General features: G+C 50.3%; 6 protein-coding genes across 6 annotated transcripts; 2 read left to right on the forward strand and 4 right to left on the reverse strand.

The window, feature by feature from the left end:
• Nucleotides 1–454: 454 nt before the first annotated feature.
• Nucleotides 455–7,783, reverse strand: cch1 (calcium channel protein CCH1). Its single transcript, XM_747383.2, has 5 exons — nt 5,718–7,783; nt 3,301–5,667; nt 2,578–3,241; nt 1,759–2,522; nt 455–1,708 (listed from the first exon to the last, which is right to left on the reverse strand). The coding sequence occupies exons 1-5, from the start codon at nt 7,350–7,352 to the stop codon at nt 761–763; spliced, it is 6,378 nt and encodes a 2,125-aa protein (XP_752476.1). The 5' UTR covers nt 7,353–7,783; the 3' UTR covers nt 455–760.
• Nucleotides 7,784–8,097: 314 nt separating this feature from the next.
• Nucleotides 8,098–9,931, reverse strand: AFUA_1G11120 (uncharacterized protein). Its single transcript, XM_747384.2, has 3 exons — nt 9,740–9,931; nt 9,055–9,620; nt 8,098–8,936 (listed from the first exon to the last, which is right to left on the reverse strand). Exons 1-3 carry the CDS (start codon nt 9,788–9,790, stop codon nt 8,390–8,392), a joined length of 1,164 nt encoding a protein of 387 aa, XP_752477.2. The 5' UTR covers nt 9,791–9,931; the 3' UTR covers nt 8,098–8,389.
• A 175-nt stretch (nt 9,932–10,106) lies between these two features.
• On the forward strand, nt 10,107–11,676 carry AFUA_1G11130 (60S ribosomal protein eL6). The gene is made up of 3 exons (XM_747385.2): nt 10,107–10,331; nt 10,576–10,911; nt 11,017–11,676. Exons 1-3 carry the CDS (start codon nt 10,218–10,220, stop codon nt 11,167–11,169), a joined length of 603 nt encoding a protein of 200 aa, XP_752478.1. The 5' UTR covers nt 10,107–10,217; the 3' UTR covers nt 11,170–11,676.
• Nucleotides 11,676–13,369, reverse strand: AFUA_1G11140 (sterol desaturase family protein). The gene is made up of 2 exons (XM_747386.2): nt 12,522–13,369; nt 11,676–12,449 (listed from the first exon to the last, which is right to left on the reverse strand). The coding sequence occupies exons 1-2, from the start codon at nt 12,999–13,001 to the stop codon at nt 11,892–11,894; spliced, it is 1,038 nt and encodes a 345-aa protein (XP_752479.1). The 5' UTR covers nt 13,002–13,369; the 3' UTR covers nt 11,676–11,891.
• Nucleotides 13,370–13,664: 295 nt separating this feature from the next.
• ksrA (3-dehydrosphinganine reductase) lies at nt 13,665–15,201 on the reverse strand. The gene is made up of 3 exons (XM_747387.3): nt 14,879–15,201; nt 14,692–14,823; nt 13,665–14,638 (listed from the first exon to the last, which is right to left on the reverse strand). The coding sequence occupies exons 1-3, from the start codon at nt 15,017–15,019 to the stop codon at nt 13,808–13,810; spliced, it is 1,104 nt and encodes a 367-aa protein (XP_752480.2). The 5' UTR covers nt 15,020–15,201; the 3' UTR covers nt 13,665–13,807.
• Nucleotides 15,202–15,345: 144 nt separating this feature from the next.
• On the forward strand, nt 15,346–17,663 carry AFUA_1G11160 (something about silencing 10 family protein). The gene is made up of 2 exons (XM_747388.2): nt 15,346–15,579; nt 15,642–17,663. The coding sequence occupies exons 1-2, from the start codon at nt 15,393–15,395 to the stop codon at nt 17,441–17,443; spliced, it is 1,989 nt and encodes a 662-aa protein (XP_752481.1). The 5' UTR covers nt 15,346–15,392; the 3' UTR covers nt 17,444–17,663.
• The last annotated feature ends 29 nt before the right edge of the window (nt 17,664–17,692 follow it).

Here is a 17,692-nt window from a genome sequence, read left to right on the forward strand (position 1 = left end):
GAAGTGGCTCTGCAAGGATGCTCTTAACTATCGACGCGCCAGGGGGGAGTTTATACTAGCTGGTTTGAAGACGGTTGCAGTAGTTGCGAAAACACAATTATACGTAGTGATGAGAACAAAAGCGATTCATATTCGATTCGATTCAGATTCATCTGAATGGGTGAATGCTTTTGTTTGGAGGTTTCCTATGATGACATACGCAAACGGCGGATCGACATTCGATGGCCTCTTTCTCCCGCCTGTCCCTATCCGGAGTGATCTGCATCACGCCCAATAGAACAGGAAAATCCCGTCAAGTACTTTTATCAGTAATAGTATCCGTTTTCGACTCATTGTCCGCGTCCGTCCATCAACGTCTTCCTTTATTGTCAATAAAGTTCAACTATGCGCTTCTATCAAAGCCTTACTTATTGTCGCCAGGGGCTTGTCCGGAGAATCGTTCTCCTATTCACAGAGTCCAATCACATCTAGATAAGTAACTCTGAAGAAGCCGAGGTATTGAACTCCTTGATTGGGAGTAATTATTGTAGTCAAATATCAAAGCATAAATTCACCCACACGCCATGGCTATGCGATAACCAATATCGGAAATTGTCTACGTGCGAGATACGAGAATCCGTCATGAGGGACGGACTCCGGAGAATGAAAGCTATCTATCTATCTACCAACCAACCAACCACCCACCAAGCACAAAAAGGACTTGTAGATACCCCACATTCGCACATCTAAATCATCACAACATTGCTTGCGTTTCTATTGCTTACGGTTGACTACCGTTCGATCGACGTTGGGTGAAGCTGCGCCGGATACTCTCGCCCCAGGCGGAATCATCCAACGACTGCATCACATCCTGTACATTCATCGCGCTGTTCTCTCGCGAATGGTTGGATCCTGTGGGACTGATGGGCACGTCCGGCCCGGCGTCGTAGGACGAGAGGGTATGCGACCGTTCACGTCCGCCTGGTGTCAGCGACGGACTGATGCTCGACCACTCGGTCGGTGAGCTGACATTGGACATGCGTCCAGTCAAGTTGGTGTCCAGCCGGGGCAGTTGCCGTGATGATGTCGGGCTGGATGGGCCTCGCGTCGGCGAGATCGGCGACAGCATCGGCTGGGTGTCCTCGTCACCACTCACAATGGCATCTGGGGCCCCTAGGCTACCTCCACCGCCCACTTCGGCTGTCCCGGACCCCTCTTGATAACCATCATCCACAAAGATCTCTGGGACGGTGAACTGCGGTACTTCGCTCATTCGTGATGATTTCTTTGCATTGACCTTGCGGCGGAATTCCCGCGACCAATACAGTGTATCAAAGAAGCCGATTACCGTGTTTCGGCGCACGGCCTCCTCTACTCGCTGCAGACGCGCCCGACGACGAAGGAATTCCTCTAATCTCAAGCTCTTGCTGTCGCTGATGACATTGTAATGAGCCAAGATCATCAGAATCGAGTGGAAGGAGATACCGCGCACTGGGTCCGCGGATACCAGCACCTCTTCGTAAAACCGATTCAGCCGTTGTCGTCGCTTCCGAACAGTCTCAACTGGAATTTGCCGCAGAATCCGGCACAGCTTGTCGAGGTCCAGCCCTTCAACCACTCTTCTATGGGCAATGAGTGAGTCCCTTTTATCTACCCGACACTTCTCCAGAATCCGCCCAATCGTGAACTCGTCGTCATAGATGCGCATGGCAAAGTCGCCAGAGAGTTCCTTATCGTGTTAGTCATGTTGCCAATGCCTGTTTCGGGGAGAGAACTTACGCCAAGCAGACGGGGAAATTGTTCTTTGGTGATATAGCCCGTCCCGTCAGGATCGAAGGTCGCCCAGGCCTGCTTGAAGCGGCGAATTTCTTCACGACTGATTGCGTAGAGCCCACTGCTCCGTTGATACACATAGGAAAAGCTCTCGAAGATCAACGAGACAAACAGAGACACAAAGATATACATGCTGATGATGTTCCATGAAATGAAAAGTGGCCGAGCCCAGGCAGCGCTGCCGCAATCGTCATTGAAGAAGTCGCTATCATATGTGCAAAAGGGCGGCACCATCGTCGCAAAATCCTCCATCAGTTCGTTCCATCCCTCCCCGCAGCTCATTCGAAAAAGAAGAATGAGCGCCCTCGGAATGTCTCGGAAATTGATATTGTTATTCTCATTCCCACCGAACTTTGTGAGACCGAAGGCTTGGTTCAGCGCTATCGCATAGACGAGGAAAAGGACAAACCATGTAGCGAGTAAGTTCCCGATAGCCGTCAAACTGGCTGCAGCCGTCTTGAAGAGCTGATCCAACTGATTATTTCGCGGAATCAGCAGGAGGGTTATAGACACAAGGAAAAGCTTGTTTAGTTCCATAATGACCTGATTCCTCAGCAGATAGTTGAGAATAGTCGTAACGAAGGTACCCGGGACAGCGACTAATGAGTAGAGGTCCCAGGAACTCCTACTGAACCGGTGCCAGCCCAGTCCAAGGAGTCGTATGAGGACATTTGCAATATAGAAAAATGTGAAAGCAAAGAACAATGCCTCTGTGAATGTGCAAGTCAGCAAATATGGGAACTAATGGAGGAGGGCCAGACGTACGCCTTGTCAACTCCCACAAATAAGGCTCCGGATAAAACTCCAGCACAAGCAAGAGGAGATGGAGGACAAGAATAACTGTCACGCATCTTGCCCATCGACCATGTTTCTTAACCGCAATCCGATAGCACCATAACTTCCATTTACTACTCTTGCGGTCGAGCGAGCGTTTCGACGGAGAGATTTGCCTCAAGAGTTTCCTCAACTCAAGCCACGATCGCTGTTCAGCAGTCAAAAAGGCGACACCCGTCTGTTCCGTGTAATTTCGCATAAACACAGACACGAACAGTGTCAGGACGAAGACTGCACCGAGCAAATTGAACATAATGAAGAAGAGGCCGTTGGCTGGCGCCGCAAACGACTGTGGCTGCATGTCCTTCCCTGTAATACTCATAGCGCTGTTCTGCACATCAATCCAGCCCTCCTGGGAGACAATCTGGAAAAGGATGAATAGAGCATCCCCAAAATTGTCAAAGTCGTAAAAAGGGTTTGATGCGACACGCGGTGCTAAGACGTCCCAGTTGTAGGGTGAGCTTAAGTATTCATTGATGCACTGATCTAGACTTCCAACTATACTTCCGTCATTGCATTTGACCATTTGTCCGTTGTAAAGGGTGACACCATAGATGGCAAATGGTATCAGAAAACTGACCGAGACCAGGGCAGCCTAGGAAATGATTAGTGCGCGTCTTTGCTCCAGATCACGAAGCGGAGGCCAAGACTTACAGCGATGACTTTCCATCCACCCACGATGATAACTGAGTGGAAGGTGTCCTTGGCACTGTCACTGACGTTCAATAAACGCAGGGCCCTCAAGGCTTTGAAGGCCCCAATAGCTCTAGAGACACCCCAGTCCTTGAACAGTGAGCTGCCCACATTGATCCAAAGAGTGATTAAGACAATTCCATCAATGAATCCCCATGATCCTCGAAAGTATGCATTTGGTGTCCAGAAGAAACCGTCCGCAATGACCTTAATGAGTGCTTCTATTGTGAACAGGATTGCGAAGCCCGTATCAGTGTAAACATACCACGGCATAGCCTCGCCATGCCACTGGACTTGATAATTGCGCTGATAGATCGGAGTGGTGATGCACGCAATCAGGACCATGGCAACAATCGCCGCGTAGACAAAAGCTGAAAATGTATACCAAACCGGCTTATAGGGATCCACTCCTTCGACTCGTTGATGCCCACGTCCTGGCCCAACAATGCGTTGACAAAGTCTCCGAACAGGATTGTCAGGCGCGAAGATGAAAAGCGACTTGTTGTAATTCGGGTGTCTCATCAAATACTCTCGCTGTGCTCGTTTCCGTTGCTCAGCAGCAGAAACAACCTCCTTAGCCATTTCCTTCGGATCTAGCTCTTCGTAAGCTCTAGAGAATTTCAGTTTGGAATAGAAGGGATTCGGCTCCCTGCGCAAAACAGAGGTGGTAATGGCCGTCCACCACCGCGAGAACACGCCGGGGCGGACAGTCTCAGCCGTCGCGGCCGCTGCAGTCTCTAATGGCGCACTGTCCCGTCGCCGACTTTCCGTAGGCGCTTCTTGCTCATCAAGGAATTCCCGTACAACGGCATCTTTCAGTAGCATTTCTAGGGCGGCTGGTCCATGATCGAGAGGATCCCTGTAGCGGTTGGAGTCTCTGCCCAGCATGAGGATCTTCGACAGAGACAGGTTCCCCTGAGAATTACCGGTGACCTGTTTCTGCTCCAGGAATGCCCTGACCTGCTGCAACCGTTTCTCGTCTTCAGAGACGTCAAAACTCTCCTGAATGACAGCAATGAACATGTTGAGAACGATGAAGTTCGCCACGATGAACCATAAGATAATGAAGATGGCGGAAATCCAGGCAGTGTTGAACGGGTACGTGAATGCGGTTGCGTCGTACAACATAGTAGTCCAATTCTCGCTGGACAAAATCTGATACATGCCGAGGAACGAATTATATATATCAGCAAAGTTGATATCGATCTCGTCACCACCATTGTTCTCTGCGGGTATCTGGCCGCGAAAAAGCTGGGTCGCAAAAATTGACGCAAGGAACGTAATCAGAAACACGAACATGATCAGGTTCAACAGACCAGTCGCGTTACGAAAGACAACCATGATGAGGTTCCTGGTAACCGAGAACGCTAGTACCACTCGGTATACTCGGAGAATCTGAAAGAGAGTGAGAACATCATACGGACGCCCCGAATGCTTGATCGCAGGTATCTGGATGACGCAGGTAATGAGCGCAAGCCCTAAATCAACCCAGTTCCGGCGACTTCGGTGGAATCTGCGCCAATCGGATGCAAAGCGTAGGATGATTTCAAAAAGAAGAATGATCGTGACAAAGACTTCGACAACATTGATAAGATTCGCGCGATCCTCCTCCATCGTCGAGCTTCTCATAGCCTGCACAACGAGATCGAGAATGATGATGCCGATCCAGAGCCATTCCGTCCTGTCATAGAAACGTTTGAAACTACTAGTTTTGCGGGTAGATGTGTTCTCCGTATCGAGCGAGTCGAGTTTCTGGACAGCGAAGGCGCTTCGCTTGCTCTCCTCTCTGATGACTTGGAATGAGTGCGTGATCACTGCAACCAGCAGATTGACCAACCACAGACTTAAAATGACGATACCGAAGGCGAAGAAAAGAGCAGCTGCGAGATAATCACTATCGGTAGTGTAGTACAGAATATCTGAAAAGGTGTTTGAGCTCATGATCACAAAGACAAGCTCTAGTGAATGCAGGATGTTATCGAAATTGACTGTTCCCCCATATGGATTGGTGTTTTCAACACAAATGGAGCCTTGGGGACAGATATACCCTTTCGCATCCCCATTGCTCGGAGTGAGATCAGATTTCAACCAAGGCTCTTTGGCGCCAGTAGTTACATTGAGATATCCACCGCAGAATTGTAGTGTGCCGTACGGATCGTTGAGATCAAAGTCAGTCTCATTATCACGACCAAGCCAGCGGCAAGTGCGTCGCAAGCTCGACTTGAAGCTCTGGATCCCGACAATAGCAAACAGTAGCCAGAAGAAGCCTATAAGGAATGCAACATGAACAAGCAAGGGAGCTGCTTTCTTGAGACTTCGGAGAATGACCTGTTCTGAATCAGCTACCAGAATCAAATTGATGAGGTTCTCCAACTTACGGATGTGCCGTTTGTGAGCGCAAGAAGACGCAAAATGCGAAGGCAGCTAAGCATGCGAAACACGTATAACTGGTGGTGAGTTTCTACACCGGTGAAGGAGAGTAAGAAGGATACCCAGAATGCTACGACGGCGACGAAATCGAGACGATTGAACGAATGCCGGAGAAAAGCACGGTGTGCGAGTCGCACGCGGCGTGGCTGTAAAGGGTCATCGATGACTTCTGGCTGCAACTGATCAAAACCACCAGTGAACGTGCGTATAATTGAGGCCTGCTGTGGCTCTGGGGAGCTAGAGGCTTGTTGTTTGGAGGCAAATTGCCGTTGCGGTGCAAGTAGATTTTTTCCTTTCTCCGCGATTGCCTTTCTTAACCCCATCGATCGATCTAGGGTACTGTATTCGGCCGGATTGATGATAAAACCCGATACCAGGATCTTGGCTACTAGCTCCAAGGTGTAAATAACAAAGATGACAAAATAAGCGTAGTCCATAGGATTAGAGCCCCAACGCACAGATCGCGGATGATCCCAGACCGACTTTGCCGATTCGAGAGCCAGCAATATCGTCTGAATAATAATCACAACCAGAATAAATGGCTCCATGAAAGGATGAACTAGGATGTCGCATAGCCACACCCGTATAAGGTTGTTCGGACCCAGGATTCCGAGTGCTTTGCCTCTCAGGGGATTGTTGTACATCCTCCACGCTTTACTCGCGGATGTTCCAGTCCGCGGTAGTTGATCATCAGACATTCCGACAGACGGCGCATCGTGTGCATATCCGCTCAAGGAGGGAAGTGACGGAGGCTCTTCGAGTCGTGCATTCTTGTGCTGTTCCTCCCTCATAATTGCTTGTTCAACCACCTCGGGCTCGTTACTCAGGTTAACAACACGCTGCGACATCGACTTCATCATCGAACCCGCCCGCTGCAAAGCAGACCCAGTGGCTGAAGGAGACAAGGAACGAGCCCGACTATCTCCAGCGCTGCTGCTCCCGCGACGTCTCCGACCCAAACCGCTCTCAAGGTGTGGCAGATCGTCACCCAGACGCGACTCTGGACGCGAATCAGAAGGGAAACGGTTGCCGTGTGTGCTGCCTCGGTCATCCTGTCCGCCTGAAAAGTTTTGGGAAGCTCCGCTGATGGGCTGAAGAAAACGATGGTCGGTCAACGGGGCCGTATCCTCGTAGGTATCGGTTGGGGAAAGGTAGTGTTCAGCTTCCTGCGGCCCAAAGTCATCGAGAGGGACATTTATCAAGTCTGAGCTAGATTCGCGGCGCCGCGCTGAAGTTGTGGTACTATGTGTCGGGTCGAAACTGAGGCCCACCGCCGACATTGCCTGAGCAAATGTCCCCGGATCCTCGATATGGAACTCATCTTCATTACCATGGCCAGCCTGTTGCGGACGTGCACGCCGTGCGACTGGCGGGGGTTCAACAGGGGACTCCTCCGACACCTTCTCATAGTTACTCAAAGAGCCTCCTCGTCTCAAAGAACGCCTTGACAGAAATCTGTTTCCCACCCGACTTGTCCTAGACGGATTGCGCTCCAGCGGCCCGGAAAGGTCTTGTAAAGGAATTGATTGATCCGTGGGAGCATTGTCTTCGTTGTGGCCGCGGTTGTGGCTATTCGAAGCCATCGTAGGCAGGTATAATGCGCTAGCCGAATGTAGACATTGCAGACTGCAGCTGTGGAAACCGTACCTATGTCAATAAATATCTTTCGGTTAGGGACAATTCGAAATTAAAGATAAAAGAAAACGTGTTGCTTTCTGCCAAGTTATTTTCTTCCGTTCAGGAACTTACAGTATTGTTGTTGCCTTGCCAAGTATGCGGGTATGTTGTTCTCTACCAACACCAGTTCTTCCGTACTTATCAGCGAAACTAGCGGGAATCTACGGGCTTATGTCAAGAGAGAAAATAAAGCCAGTGCGACAGAAACGGCAGGCTACTGTACAAATCGTCCTGAGATCGAGATATTATTGAACAACCGTGAGCAGCTGAGCTTTGCTTGGATTGCGCCAACGCGGTCCAAACTGGGGCGGTTTGCCCGTATGCTGGCTTCTGTGTGGTTCGTTGGACTTGGTCTCACCTGCGATGGAACCTGAGACTCTGGAGCCCACACATTGTAACTCCGTAGCTCATCCAAAATTAGCTACTTTAAAATTCCGACTCTAAATTGGCTCATTTTAAGGCTGTCTACTCCATCAGCTTCTTGGTCAACTTCATGGATCACACACAAATGGATTTCTTCATGAATTCATGAAGTTTTGGCGATATAGCCTAGCTCCCAGGACTAATGAACCATGAAGGCTCCAGGCCGTCCCCTGTTGTCCTGCAACCAATGGGAGAAATATCGCTCTAAAACTACGGAGTATACTCTATCATTGATTGGGTTTTGCTAGTCGACGCCTTGCACGGGGGATTTTAGCTCGTCACAATTTTTTGAGCGTAGTTCAGCACCTGGTATTGCTCATAAACTGCTAACAGTAAGGCTGGGAGTCCAAGTTGCTTCTTCATGTTGAAACGTGGCCGAAGGATTGATGAACCAGCAGCACCTAAGACTTTGGTTCTCTAATGTAAATCTTCTGTTGCAAGTGCGACGCTTCTAGTACACGGATAGATCAAGACACGAGGTAGTTACAGGAAGCTATTTGGCGCAAGACGTGCGGCTCAATCAATCTGTCTCCATCAGATTCTCCTGATCCGATTCCTTAACATGGTCCCGAACGCCCCTAAGAAAAGCTTCAACAGCATCCCCGCCACCGAGAGGAACACCTCCTCTATGCATGAAACCACCATTTTCAACAGGGATCTTGAGGGCCTCGCTTATGCTTGGTAGGCCGCCATCTCTGATAGCAACAGTCAAGCTAGCAAGACTCTGCGAGAATTGAGGGGAATGAAGGACTTTCCGTAAAATGCCCTTCTTTTGCGACAGGTCGAGCGAGAGCATTGCTGCTTCTACGATCTCCGGATCGGTCTCAGCAAGCGACACATCTTCGGATTCCTGAGCTAAAAGAAGGAGGGTCGGTGGTAGATAGCTTAAGAGATTGTCAACGGTTCGATCGTCCGCAGAATCTAGAAAAGGGATAGTAGATGATGGCGAAAGGAGGTCTTGTAGCGTTGTGAAGGGTCTGTCGGGGTCTTGGGATTGGTTTTGGTTCCCCTGTAAGGACCTTAAGAAGCTCTGTACAACAGACGAGGGGTTCGAGTCGGCGGCCACCCTGAGAATACTAGATCAGTCCAGGAAATTTCAATACAGTGATGGCCAAAAACCAAGAAGTAAATGTCGGTGCGGGAGCCAATGGGGGTTGCAGGGTAGAAGCAGGAAGATGTACCTACGCTCTTCCACCGTCAGCACCGCCCTCCCTCGCTTCCTCTCCTTCTTCTCTGATGTCTCCACCCGTAGCGTCCGGGCCGGCTCCTCCACTGCCTCCATGGTTATGGTTTGGGTTATGGTCCACGCCCTCTACATCCTCCATCGTTTCATCGTCGTCGCCGCTGCCAGAAGGACCACCTCTGGGAAGATTGGCAATTGCATGGGCGACGTCGACTTCTTCACCCTGAAGTAATTCGTTGACAATTTCGCCTAGCCTGAGATCTCTGGGGCTGAACCAGCTCGGATCGCCCCTCTCATGCTGAGATTTTGACTGGAGCCAGAATAGATAGCGCTGCGAGCTGGAGGAGAACTTCAATACGAAGATTCGGCCGTTTGTCGGTGCATCTTTGCCAGCTGGTTGATACGGGGTGAAAGTTCCGTCTGATGGGACCATTACGAGATCCAGTTCGGGTTGGTCAGGAGGAGCGGTTCTTGGGCGCCAGCAAAAGTGCACCAATTCATCCTCGGAGTAGAGGTAGATGTAACCTGGAGTAGGCTTCGGCTTGACTAATGGATTGGAACTTGACACCTGCTCAGAGGGAAGGTGGAGTTAGTAAGGGCCATAAATCTGTTGTCAGGCCGAATCGTGGCCGTTTGATACACAGAGGTTAAGGTCAATTTGTCAGGGCTGTAGTGGCAGTCACTCACATCCAGGTCACAGATACCAGCTTTGAACGTAATGAGTGGAGCTATAGACATGGCGAAGGTCTATGAGGATGAAAGAGTAAAGGTGGGAATAATGATAGAGTTGGAATTTGTCGGCCGTTTTGTATGTTGAGCGAGACGGGACGGTGTTGTTGTGATGTTGGTAAGCTCTGGAACCTACGGGCTCCAGCAGGGTACGTCAGTTCAGGAAGGGTCCTGAGAAAGCTTCCGTTGCGTTAAAGGTTTCTGTGGTCAGCCGGTTATTGACACCTTAGGCACACAACAGTGACCTTATCAGGGACTCCAAATCGGCACTAGTGCGATTCGGTTAATTGATAGGGCTCGCGTTCCCACAAACCTCAGGATTTCCGCCCGGGGCCGCAAGTAGTCAGTCACACTTCAATCCAACAACCACCCGCCGTCGACAACCACCACCCCCTCCTACATTCTTTTCAGACCACCTTCGTCCCCGGTAGCCAATATGTCGGACTCTACTGTTGGCCAGACGAAGCAGTTTGGAAAGGGCCAGAGGACCGTTCCGGCTCAGAAGGCCCAGAAATGGTACCCCGTTGATGACGAGCCGCAGCCCAAGAAAGTCAGTACGCCCTATACAAAGAGAAATACTTGAATTGGAGATGCGGTTTCATTTAAGAATGAATGCGACAATTGCGCCGGTCAATGATACCGCTTTTCGTGGGTGGATCAAGACCAGTGTCAATGTGAACATGAGTTGATAAGGGAAATCGCATCTCCGGGGATATATCTACCTTTCCATGACTTGCAAGTGTGTCCGGGTTAATGCAAACAAGTGTTTCTGACATGGTTGTGCGTTTGAACAGGTTCGCAAGGCTATTCGTCCCACCAAGCTCCGGGAAAGCCTTCAGCCCGGTACTATTCTGATCCTCCTCGCCGGTCGCTTCCGTGGCAAGCGTGTCATCCTCCTCAAGCACCTTGACCAGGGTGTCCTCCTCGTTACCGGTCCCTTCAAGATCAACGGTGTTCCTCTTAGACGGGTGAACGCTCGCTACGTGATCGCCACTAGCAAGCGTGTGGACATCAGCAACGTCGACCAGAGCGTCCTCGAGAAGGTCAGCGCTTCCGACTACTTCACCAAGGAGAAGAAGGCCGAGAAGAAGACCGAGGAGGCTTTCTTCAAGCAGGGAGAGAAGCCCGAGGTATGTGGATTCTGCCGATCAACTTAATCCTATGCACCATGGCGGAAGATACCACTCCGTTGTGAATGTCGACGACATGTACTAATACGCGACTGTCTACAATAGAAGAAGAAGGTTGCCAGCGCTCGTGCCAGCGACCAGAAGGCCGTCGACCAGTCCATCCTGGCCTCCATCAAGAAGGAGGCCTTCCTTGGCAGCTATCTCGCCAGCTCCTTCAGCCTCCGGAACGGCGACAAGCCCCACGAGATGAAGTGGTAAACGTGCGTGGTGGCCGCGGGTTCGGTAGTGATTGTGGAGGAAATCTTGCGCGAGGGGCGGCTTGGATTGCGAATGGGCGTCCCCACTCCTCGGGGATCGCATATATCTTTTGCAGCGCGGGAGGAACAAGTTCATGAAATAATGTAACTCGATACGGGCTCCGTCTTTGCTTAGGATTGCGGTCAATTCGGAAAAACCGGTTGTCATTTCCTTGTTTCAACGAAAAGTCTCCTCCAGCGTGGCCCGATTTGCAGGACCTCTTTAAAGAAAAGCCGAAATGTCAAAGAAAAAAAAACAATACCTTTTCCAGCTGTTACACGTGCCCTTGAGAAGACTAGGCTGGGCGTTATCGTTTTATGTTTAGTATGATACATCTCTCATTTCAAGGTTCAGGTCGAGATCCAAAATTAGGAACTGTCAGGTTCTGTTCCAACTTTCAACTTCAGCTTCTTGCACAGCGCCGTCCCTTCTACTCTCCCCATGGCCCAAGCGACATCGCGTACAGCCCGTATCAGTTCGAGGACATATAAACTGCGACCTTACAACGAGGATACTCGCTTTGCACCGTCTCGAGAACGCCAATACGGATTAGTTAGTTCATGCCCACAGCATCATCAATCATCTAGATCCCAAATATATAAGCGGCATCGCACCCCATACCATATAATCATACATCCATACGAAAAAAACAACATGATCTCATGAACCCATAAACCCCAAGATTACTCATCCCTCCGCTTCCTCCGCAACCGCCGACGACTCCCATCCCTAAACCTTCTCGTAGACTCCTCCACAGCCCTCCGAATCTTCTCGTCGAGATCCCCGTCCTGGCTCAGGCTAGCACTAAGCTGACTCTGCGCATCATCTACAGTACTTGCCGCTTCGTCCTCACCGTCACCGACAGTCGTCCCACAGATCCAGTCCAGAATCCCCCAAGGTCCGAAATTCCCTTCCGCCCCACTTAGCAAATGCACATCCATGCGACGCGCAATGCCGCCCAGGAAGAAACTCGTCGGCATCACAGAGTATCCGGAGAAGGCGAACGTCTCTTCAATAGATATTATGGACAGGTAGATGAGGTAGGTGAGCATGTGGAGGCGGAAGAGCATGGCAGGTGCGTATGTTGGGATGAAGTTGGCGAGGAGGTACACGGTGGGGTGATCATAGTGCGCTGTGAGGGGAAACGGTGCGCGCAGTGAATGGTACCATGTTTCATGGTACTTTGCGACACTATATTTCTTGGAGTGGAGGACGTGGCGATGGACAGCGTATGCCAGGACCTACAACGTCGCATAATGCGTCAATTTCAGACTACATAGCTTATCCATCCAGAAGGACGAGCGATCACTCACCTCTCTCCCGCACAAACCTCGGAACAAGTCCTTCACAATCTCCCAGGGCATCGGCAGTCTCATGGACACTTTGAGAGCGCTCCGCATTCCGAGCACCTTGGTGCGGACGATCTCGATGGCGGCTTGCGCAGCGATGCTCAATGCAAGGTTTGCCAGCGCCCAACCCGCGACTTTGAAGTCCTTTGCTCGGATTTTGCTGCGCTTGCTTCCCGTAGGAAGGCCAATCTCTCCATGCGCCTTGATTACCACTGCTGCGGAGGGTGTCAAGGTGTCAAAAAGGAAGAACAGAACTGAGGGAAGGACGTAAAAGAAGAGTCGCACCGCCACGGTACCGAACAGTTCGACCCTGAGAGGAGGATGCGACAGCACAAGTGTCGACCATGTCATGAAGAAGAATAATAAGTTGAGGCTTGTGCTGTAAGAAGAAATCGTAGGAATAAGAAATAGCGAAAGGACTGGCAGGGAGAAGAGTGCGTCCATTTTGTTTGCGACCTGCGCATTAGCAGTCGATATGAATGTTAGATGTGCGTATTTGATTCAACAATTGCATGTTATAGGGCTTGTGACCGAAGTATATTGTAGAATATGCAATCTCCTTGCCTGCAAGCTGCAAATGTGTGTGACATGGCAATATTGTGGCTGGGTTCCGCAAGCAGATTGCAGGGCACGTTTCGCTGGTTGCGGAGACCTGACAGTTAAAGCTTTACGTCACAGTCAGCAAAACTACAGGAATACAGGAACATAGAACAATGTACTTGTTGTTCATGCTGTATTGATAGCGTCTTATTGATCGGAAAATGGGACTTCTTAAAATTAAGGTAGCGGTCTGCTCGTTCGAAGACCATGTTCAGGTAAGGATGAGGAATGAAAAGGATGCTGTTATCTACATCAAAATATGTACAATGCTTCCCCGTGACGGTCAGATCACTCATTCCAGGCAGCTATGTCACCATAATCCTCGACTCGATTCAGTCATTCCACCAAGCTTCGTACGGATTTACGAGGTAACTATCAAGAATAGATAATGACGTGCTTGACTCCCGTACGTGCATTCGTTCATGAGGTGATGTGCAAATGTCCGAAGACGACACAAGAGTATAATTGAACAACTAGGCGAAGAGCAACTACCAAGTAGAAGAGAATAACAATAGTGATTTAATTTAATCAATTCGATGTCTCTGGCTTAAGCACAGACTCATCACAAATAACGATAAAAAAAACAGAACAAAATACTCGAGGGTATCTAAGAATACACCGCACGGTAGAAACATGACGATACCAAACGCCTACTTCGACTGAGATGATGGAACGCCATTCTTCAAGCCCCAATTGAAAGCCTTCTTTCGGAGATCAGGAATCACCTGCAGGAATACCAGACTACTGAGCCAGCTGGTCAGAGTGTCGGTAATGATTGAATTCCTAGGGCTGGCACCAAGAGCGCTCGCTTTCATCATGTGGCCGACGAACATCGTAGTAATTAAATAGTCGCCCTTCTCCAAGCCTTGAATCGATGCCTTGGCGACTTCGATCGGACGCTGCGGCTTATCGGCAGCTTCCAGCTCCTTTGTAAGTTGAGGCTTGAGTCCTTGCTCGTTGTCAAAGCCAGGGCTGAGAATGCCCATGGGAAAGATAGTGTGTATCTTGACATCGGCCGGTGGAGCTGCATTCCTGGAACTTGCTGCCCTAGCACCGTTGTACACCTCAATCTCTTGACTCAAAGTATCCGCCAGAGATCGAATCGCGGCCTTGGCCGGAGAATAGGGAGCGTATCCTGCAATGGAGACAAAAGCAAGAGTGGAACAGGTGAAGATAAGATGTCTCTGAGGCAATGGTACCTGCTGGCTGGGAGGAATCGGCGCAAGCCAGCTCTTGAGAGTGGCATGTGCTGTATTCGCAGCGGTCCAGTATACGGTGTCCATCTGGCTTCGCAGCGTGTTGACCGGGGTTTCGACGAAGAAACCAGGCTCACAGTAGCCAGCGCAACACCAAACGACATCCGGAGCGAGACCATGATTCCACTCAGTGACTTCGGCAATGACACGCTCGCATTCTGCGGCATCTGTCAAGTCGGCACTGATATAGTGAAATCTTTGTTTCTTGACGTCTTGGGCGGTTCCCTGCACTAACGTGAGCGCCATAGATTGAAGGTAGAGACTGGGAGTCCGTATACCTTGATGGCCTCCAGAGCTTCCCTGAGCTTTTGGACGGTGCGGGCCACGATAACGACGTTGGCACCTTTTTCGGCGAGCTGGCACGCCACAGCCTTGCCCATTCCATCGGAACCACCGGTGACAACGATAGTCTGCAAAGAAATGTTCAGCGGGCCACAGGACCTAAAATGAGAGTTCCTACCGTACCCGACCCTCGACAGGGAAATGGTTTGTTCGATAGCCGAACATCTTGGATACACTATATACGATAAAACCGCAGAGAATGAGTGAGATTCCCAATGTAGCGGGGGATGCGTTAGACGGTATAAACGAGTGAATCTGAGACATGAGAATAGAAACAAGTGAGAAGGCTTCGGAAAAGAAGAAGAAACTGGCTATAATTAGTTAAGAGGGGCTCCTGCCTGAAGGTTCGTCGGTTTATCAACTGATGAAGAAGGAGCCCACAACAAAGAGTTCCTGGATACCTGAGGCAAAAATTCCCGTACTCGCCGATACCAGTTTCCCTGTGGTTGGTACGATTGGACAATGCCTCGCCCGTATCAATTGGTATATTTGTATATAGACAAATAGAACAAACATACTTGATACAGTTTAGCGTCGCGACGGCGGTGAGAGGAAATCCCAAAATTTTATCACAGAGTTAATTTGATGGAATCGATTTCGGTCAAAATAAGCCCACGTCGTCAATTGTTCCTCGAGAATGGCTAAGAAAAGGAAGGCCGGCGGTCGTCCTGCAAAGGAGAATTCTGCTCAGGAGACTGAGCGCACAAAGTTTGCTCTCGAAGAAAGGTTCGACGATTCCGAGGATGAGTTCCAAGCGGGCCGCGACCACATTTTGCTTGAAGAAGCCCCGGAGGCAAAGAGACGAAGAAAGATGATAGAGCAAGGTTTGTCTGAGTAGTTGCATTTTGGACCCATCCTGTCCGTTCCTGACTTTTGTGCTATATAGAGGAAGCGCTTCAGCCATCCGATGAGGAGATCATGGGCTACGAGTCTATGGACGAAGACGACCTGGACGACGAGGAAGATTACGATGAAGATGTCTATGAAGATGAGGATGACGATGATTACATGGGGCTAGGCTTGTCGAAGGCCAAAAAGTCCCGCCGTGGCGGCAGCCCTGGCTCGGATGTTTCAGAAGATGAGGAGGGCATTGCTGCTTGGGGAACGTCCAAGAAGGATCTTTACAACGCCGACCAAATTGAGACTGAAGCGGATGCGCTCGAAGAAGAGGCGGAAGCAAAGCGACTTCAACAGAAGCACCTACAAGCCATGAACGAGGAAGACTTTGGCTTTGACGAAACAGAATGGGTTGAATCTGACAAAAAGGAAGATGCAGAAGATGAGGCTGGTGTGGTAACGGAGGTTCTGCCGCAGGTGGAGATTACAGACGACATGAGCTCAGAAGAGAAACTCAAAATCCTAAAGACGAGATATCCCGAGTTCGAACCATTGGCGAAAGATTTTGCCGATCTTCGAACAAAACATGCCGAGCTAGAAAAAGCTGCCAAGGCCGTGAAGGCGCCGGAAGACGAGGAAGCGATATTGGGACCAGCTCCGGCTCCCGTCATCAAATTCCGTGCTCTGTCAGCTTACCTTGGAGCGATTAGCATGTACTTCATGCTCTTATCGTCATCCCAGGACGCATCTGGAAAGCCATGTCCCCTGCCGCCCGCTCAACTACGAGCTCACCCAGTCATGGGGTCATTAGTCAAGTTCAAGAAGCTCTGGGAAACGGTCAAGGATCTTTCCGTTCCCGAACCCCCCAAGGAGGATGCTACGAAGAGGCACGAGAGCAAGCAGCACTCAGAGGCCCCTCTATCGACAACCAAGGAGCAAGTCGGGAAGAACAAGCAAGAGCAAGAATCAGAGAAGAAGAAGAAGAAGAAGAAGAACGAAAAGAAGCAATCTAAAGCGCAGCGCGCAGCCGAGGCCGCACAGGCGGAAGCCGAAGCCCGCAGAGCAGAGAAGCTGCGCGAGACAGAAGCGAACCTTGCAGACCTTTCGAAACTCGTCACGGAGCCCATCAAGAAGCGCAAGAGCCGAAAACAGAAGTCAGCACGGGACGCCGAAGACTCCGACTTTGGTGATGAGGATGCTCTTACCGCCAAGGAGGCCGAAGAAAAAGCCAGGCAGAAACGCTCGCTGCGTTTCTACACCTCCCAACTTGCACAGAAGGCCAACAAGCGCAATGCAGCTGGCCGAGATGCTGGTGGTGATGCGGATCTGCCTTATCGCGAACGGTTGAAGGATCGTCAGGCTCGCTTGAACGCCGAAGCCGAGAAACGTGGTAAGCAAAGACCAGACAAGATGGAGCAGCTTGGCGGCGACAGTGATGAGGAAGACCATCGGCTGGCCAAGGAGGTCAGGGGCGAAGGGGCCGGAACCGACGATGACGAATATTACGATATGGTCGCGGCCCGCTCCAAGCAGAAGAAGGACGAAAAGAAGGCGCGCGCAGAGGCTTATGCGGCCGCAGCCCGCGAAGGTGGACGCGTGGAGATCCAAGAGGAGGTTGGGCCAGACGGCAAACGTGCCATCACCTACCAGATCGAGAAGAATAAGGGTCTTGCGCCGAAGCGCAATAAGGATTCTCGCAACCCCCGTGTCAAGAAGAGGAAGAAGTTCGAAGAGAAGAAGAAGAAGCTCGGCAGTATCCGCCAGCTTTATAAGGGAGGTGAAGGTCCTGGTGGCTACGGTGGTGAACTTACTGGTATCAAGAAGAACCTGGTCAAGAGTGTCAAGCTATAGACCACGTTCACTTCTCTTTGGATACATGCACTATGGGCGTTCATTGTGTTCTCTAAAATATGGGCTTGCGTGTACATATATATTTTCTCTGATGATATACACCTTTCAGTTTCTCACATTCTACTTTCCTCCTGCACCTCCATCCTTTCCACGCTATCATCAGATACTCAATAAGATACTCGGCATTCGCAAGCAAAAGTAAGCCAATACCACACTGGAGTAGAAGGAAAATGGTAAGATGAAGCTCCA

The sequence above is a fragment of the Aspergillus fumigatus genome, chromosome 1, assembly GCF_000002655.1.
Source record: "Aspergillus fumigatus Af293 chromosome 1, whole genome shotgun sequence".
Classification (NCBI taxonomy): domain Eukaryota; kingdom Fungi; phylum Ascomycota; class Eurotiomycetes; order Eurotiales; family Aspergillaceae; genus Aspergillus; species Aspergillus fumigatus.

Bases quoted from the DNA above. Each gene is read 5' to 3' on its own strand.
- cch1 (XM_747383.2), bottom strand. From the start codon at position 7,352: ATGGCTTCGAATAGCCACAACCGCGGCCACAACGAAGACAATGCTCCC. The intron at 5,668-5,717 runs GTAAGTTGGAGA...GATTCAGAACAG, and splicing joins CGCTCACAAACGGCACATCC to GTCATTCTCCGAAGTCTCAA. The intron at 1,709-1,758 runs GTAAGTTCTCTC...TAACACGATAAG, and splicing joins AATTTCCCCGTCTGCTTGGC to GAACTCTCTGGCGACTTTGC.
- AFUA_1G11120 (XM_747384.2), bottom strand. From the start codon at position 9,790: ATGTCTATAGCTCCACTCATTACGTTCAAAGCTGGTATCTGTGACCTG. The intron at 9,621-9,739 runs GTGAGTGACTGC...CCCTCTGAGCAG, and splicing joins CTGGTATCTGTGACCTGGAT to GTGTCAAGTTCCAATCCATT. The intron at 8,937-9,054 runs GTAGGTACATCT...TAGTATTCTCAG, and splicing joins GGTGCTGACGGTGGAAGAGC to GGTGGCCGCCGACTCGAACC.
- AFUA_1G11130 (XM_747385.2), top strand. From the start codon at position 10,218: ATGTCGGACTCTACTGTTGGCCAGACGAAGCAGTTTGGAAAGGGCCAG. The intron at 10,332-10,575 runs GTCAGTACGCCC...GCGTTTGAACAG, and splicing joins ACGAGCCGCAGCCCAAGAAA to GTTCGCAAGGCTATTCGTCC. The intron at 10,912-11,016 runs GTATGTGGATTC...TGTCTACAATAG, and splicing joins AGCAGGGAGAGAAGCCCGAG to AAGAAGAAGGTTGCCAGCGC.
- AFUA_1G11140 (XM_747386.2), bottom strand. From the start codon at position 13,001: ATGGACGCACTCTTCTCCCTGCCAGTCCTTTCGCTATTTCTTATTCCT. The intron at 12,450-12,521 runs GTGAGTGATCGC...GCGACGTTGTAG, and splicing joins GAGGTTTGTGCGGGAGAGAG to GTCCTGGCATACGCTGTCCA.
- ksrA (XM_747387.3), bottom strand. From the start codon at position 15,019: ATGTCTCAGATTCACTCGTTTATACCGTCTAACGCATCCCCCGCTACA. The intron at 14,824-14,878 runs GTACGGTAGGAA...ATTTCTTTGCAG, and splicing joins ATTTCCCTGTCGAGGGTCGG to ACTATCGTTGTCACCGGTGG. The intron at 14,639-14,691 runs GTATACGGACTC...ACGTTAGTGCAG, and splicing joins AAGCTCTGGAGGCCATCAAG to GGAACCGCCCAAGACGTCAA.
- AFUA_1G11160 (XM_747388.2), top strand. From the start codon at position 15,393: ATGGCTAAGAAAAGGAAGGCCGGCGGTCGTCCTGCAAAGGAGAATTCT. The intron at 15,580-15,641 runs GTTTGTCTGAGT...TGTGCTATATAG, and splicing joins AAGAAAGATGATAGAGCAAG to AGGAAGCGCTTCAGCCATCC.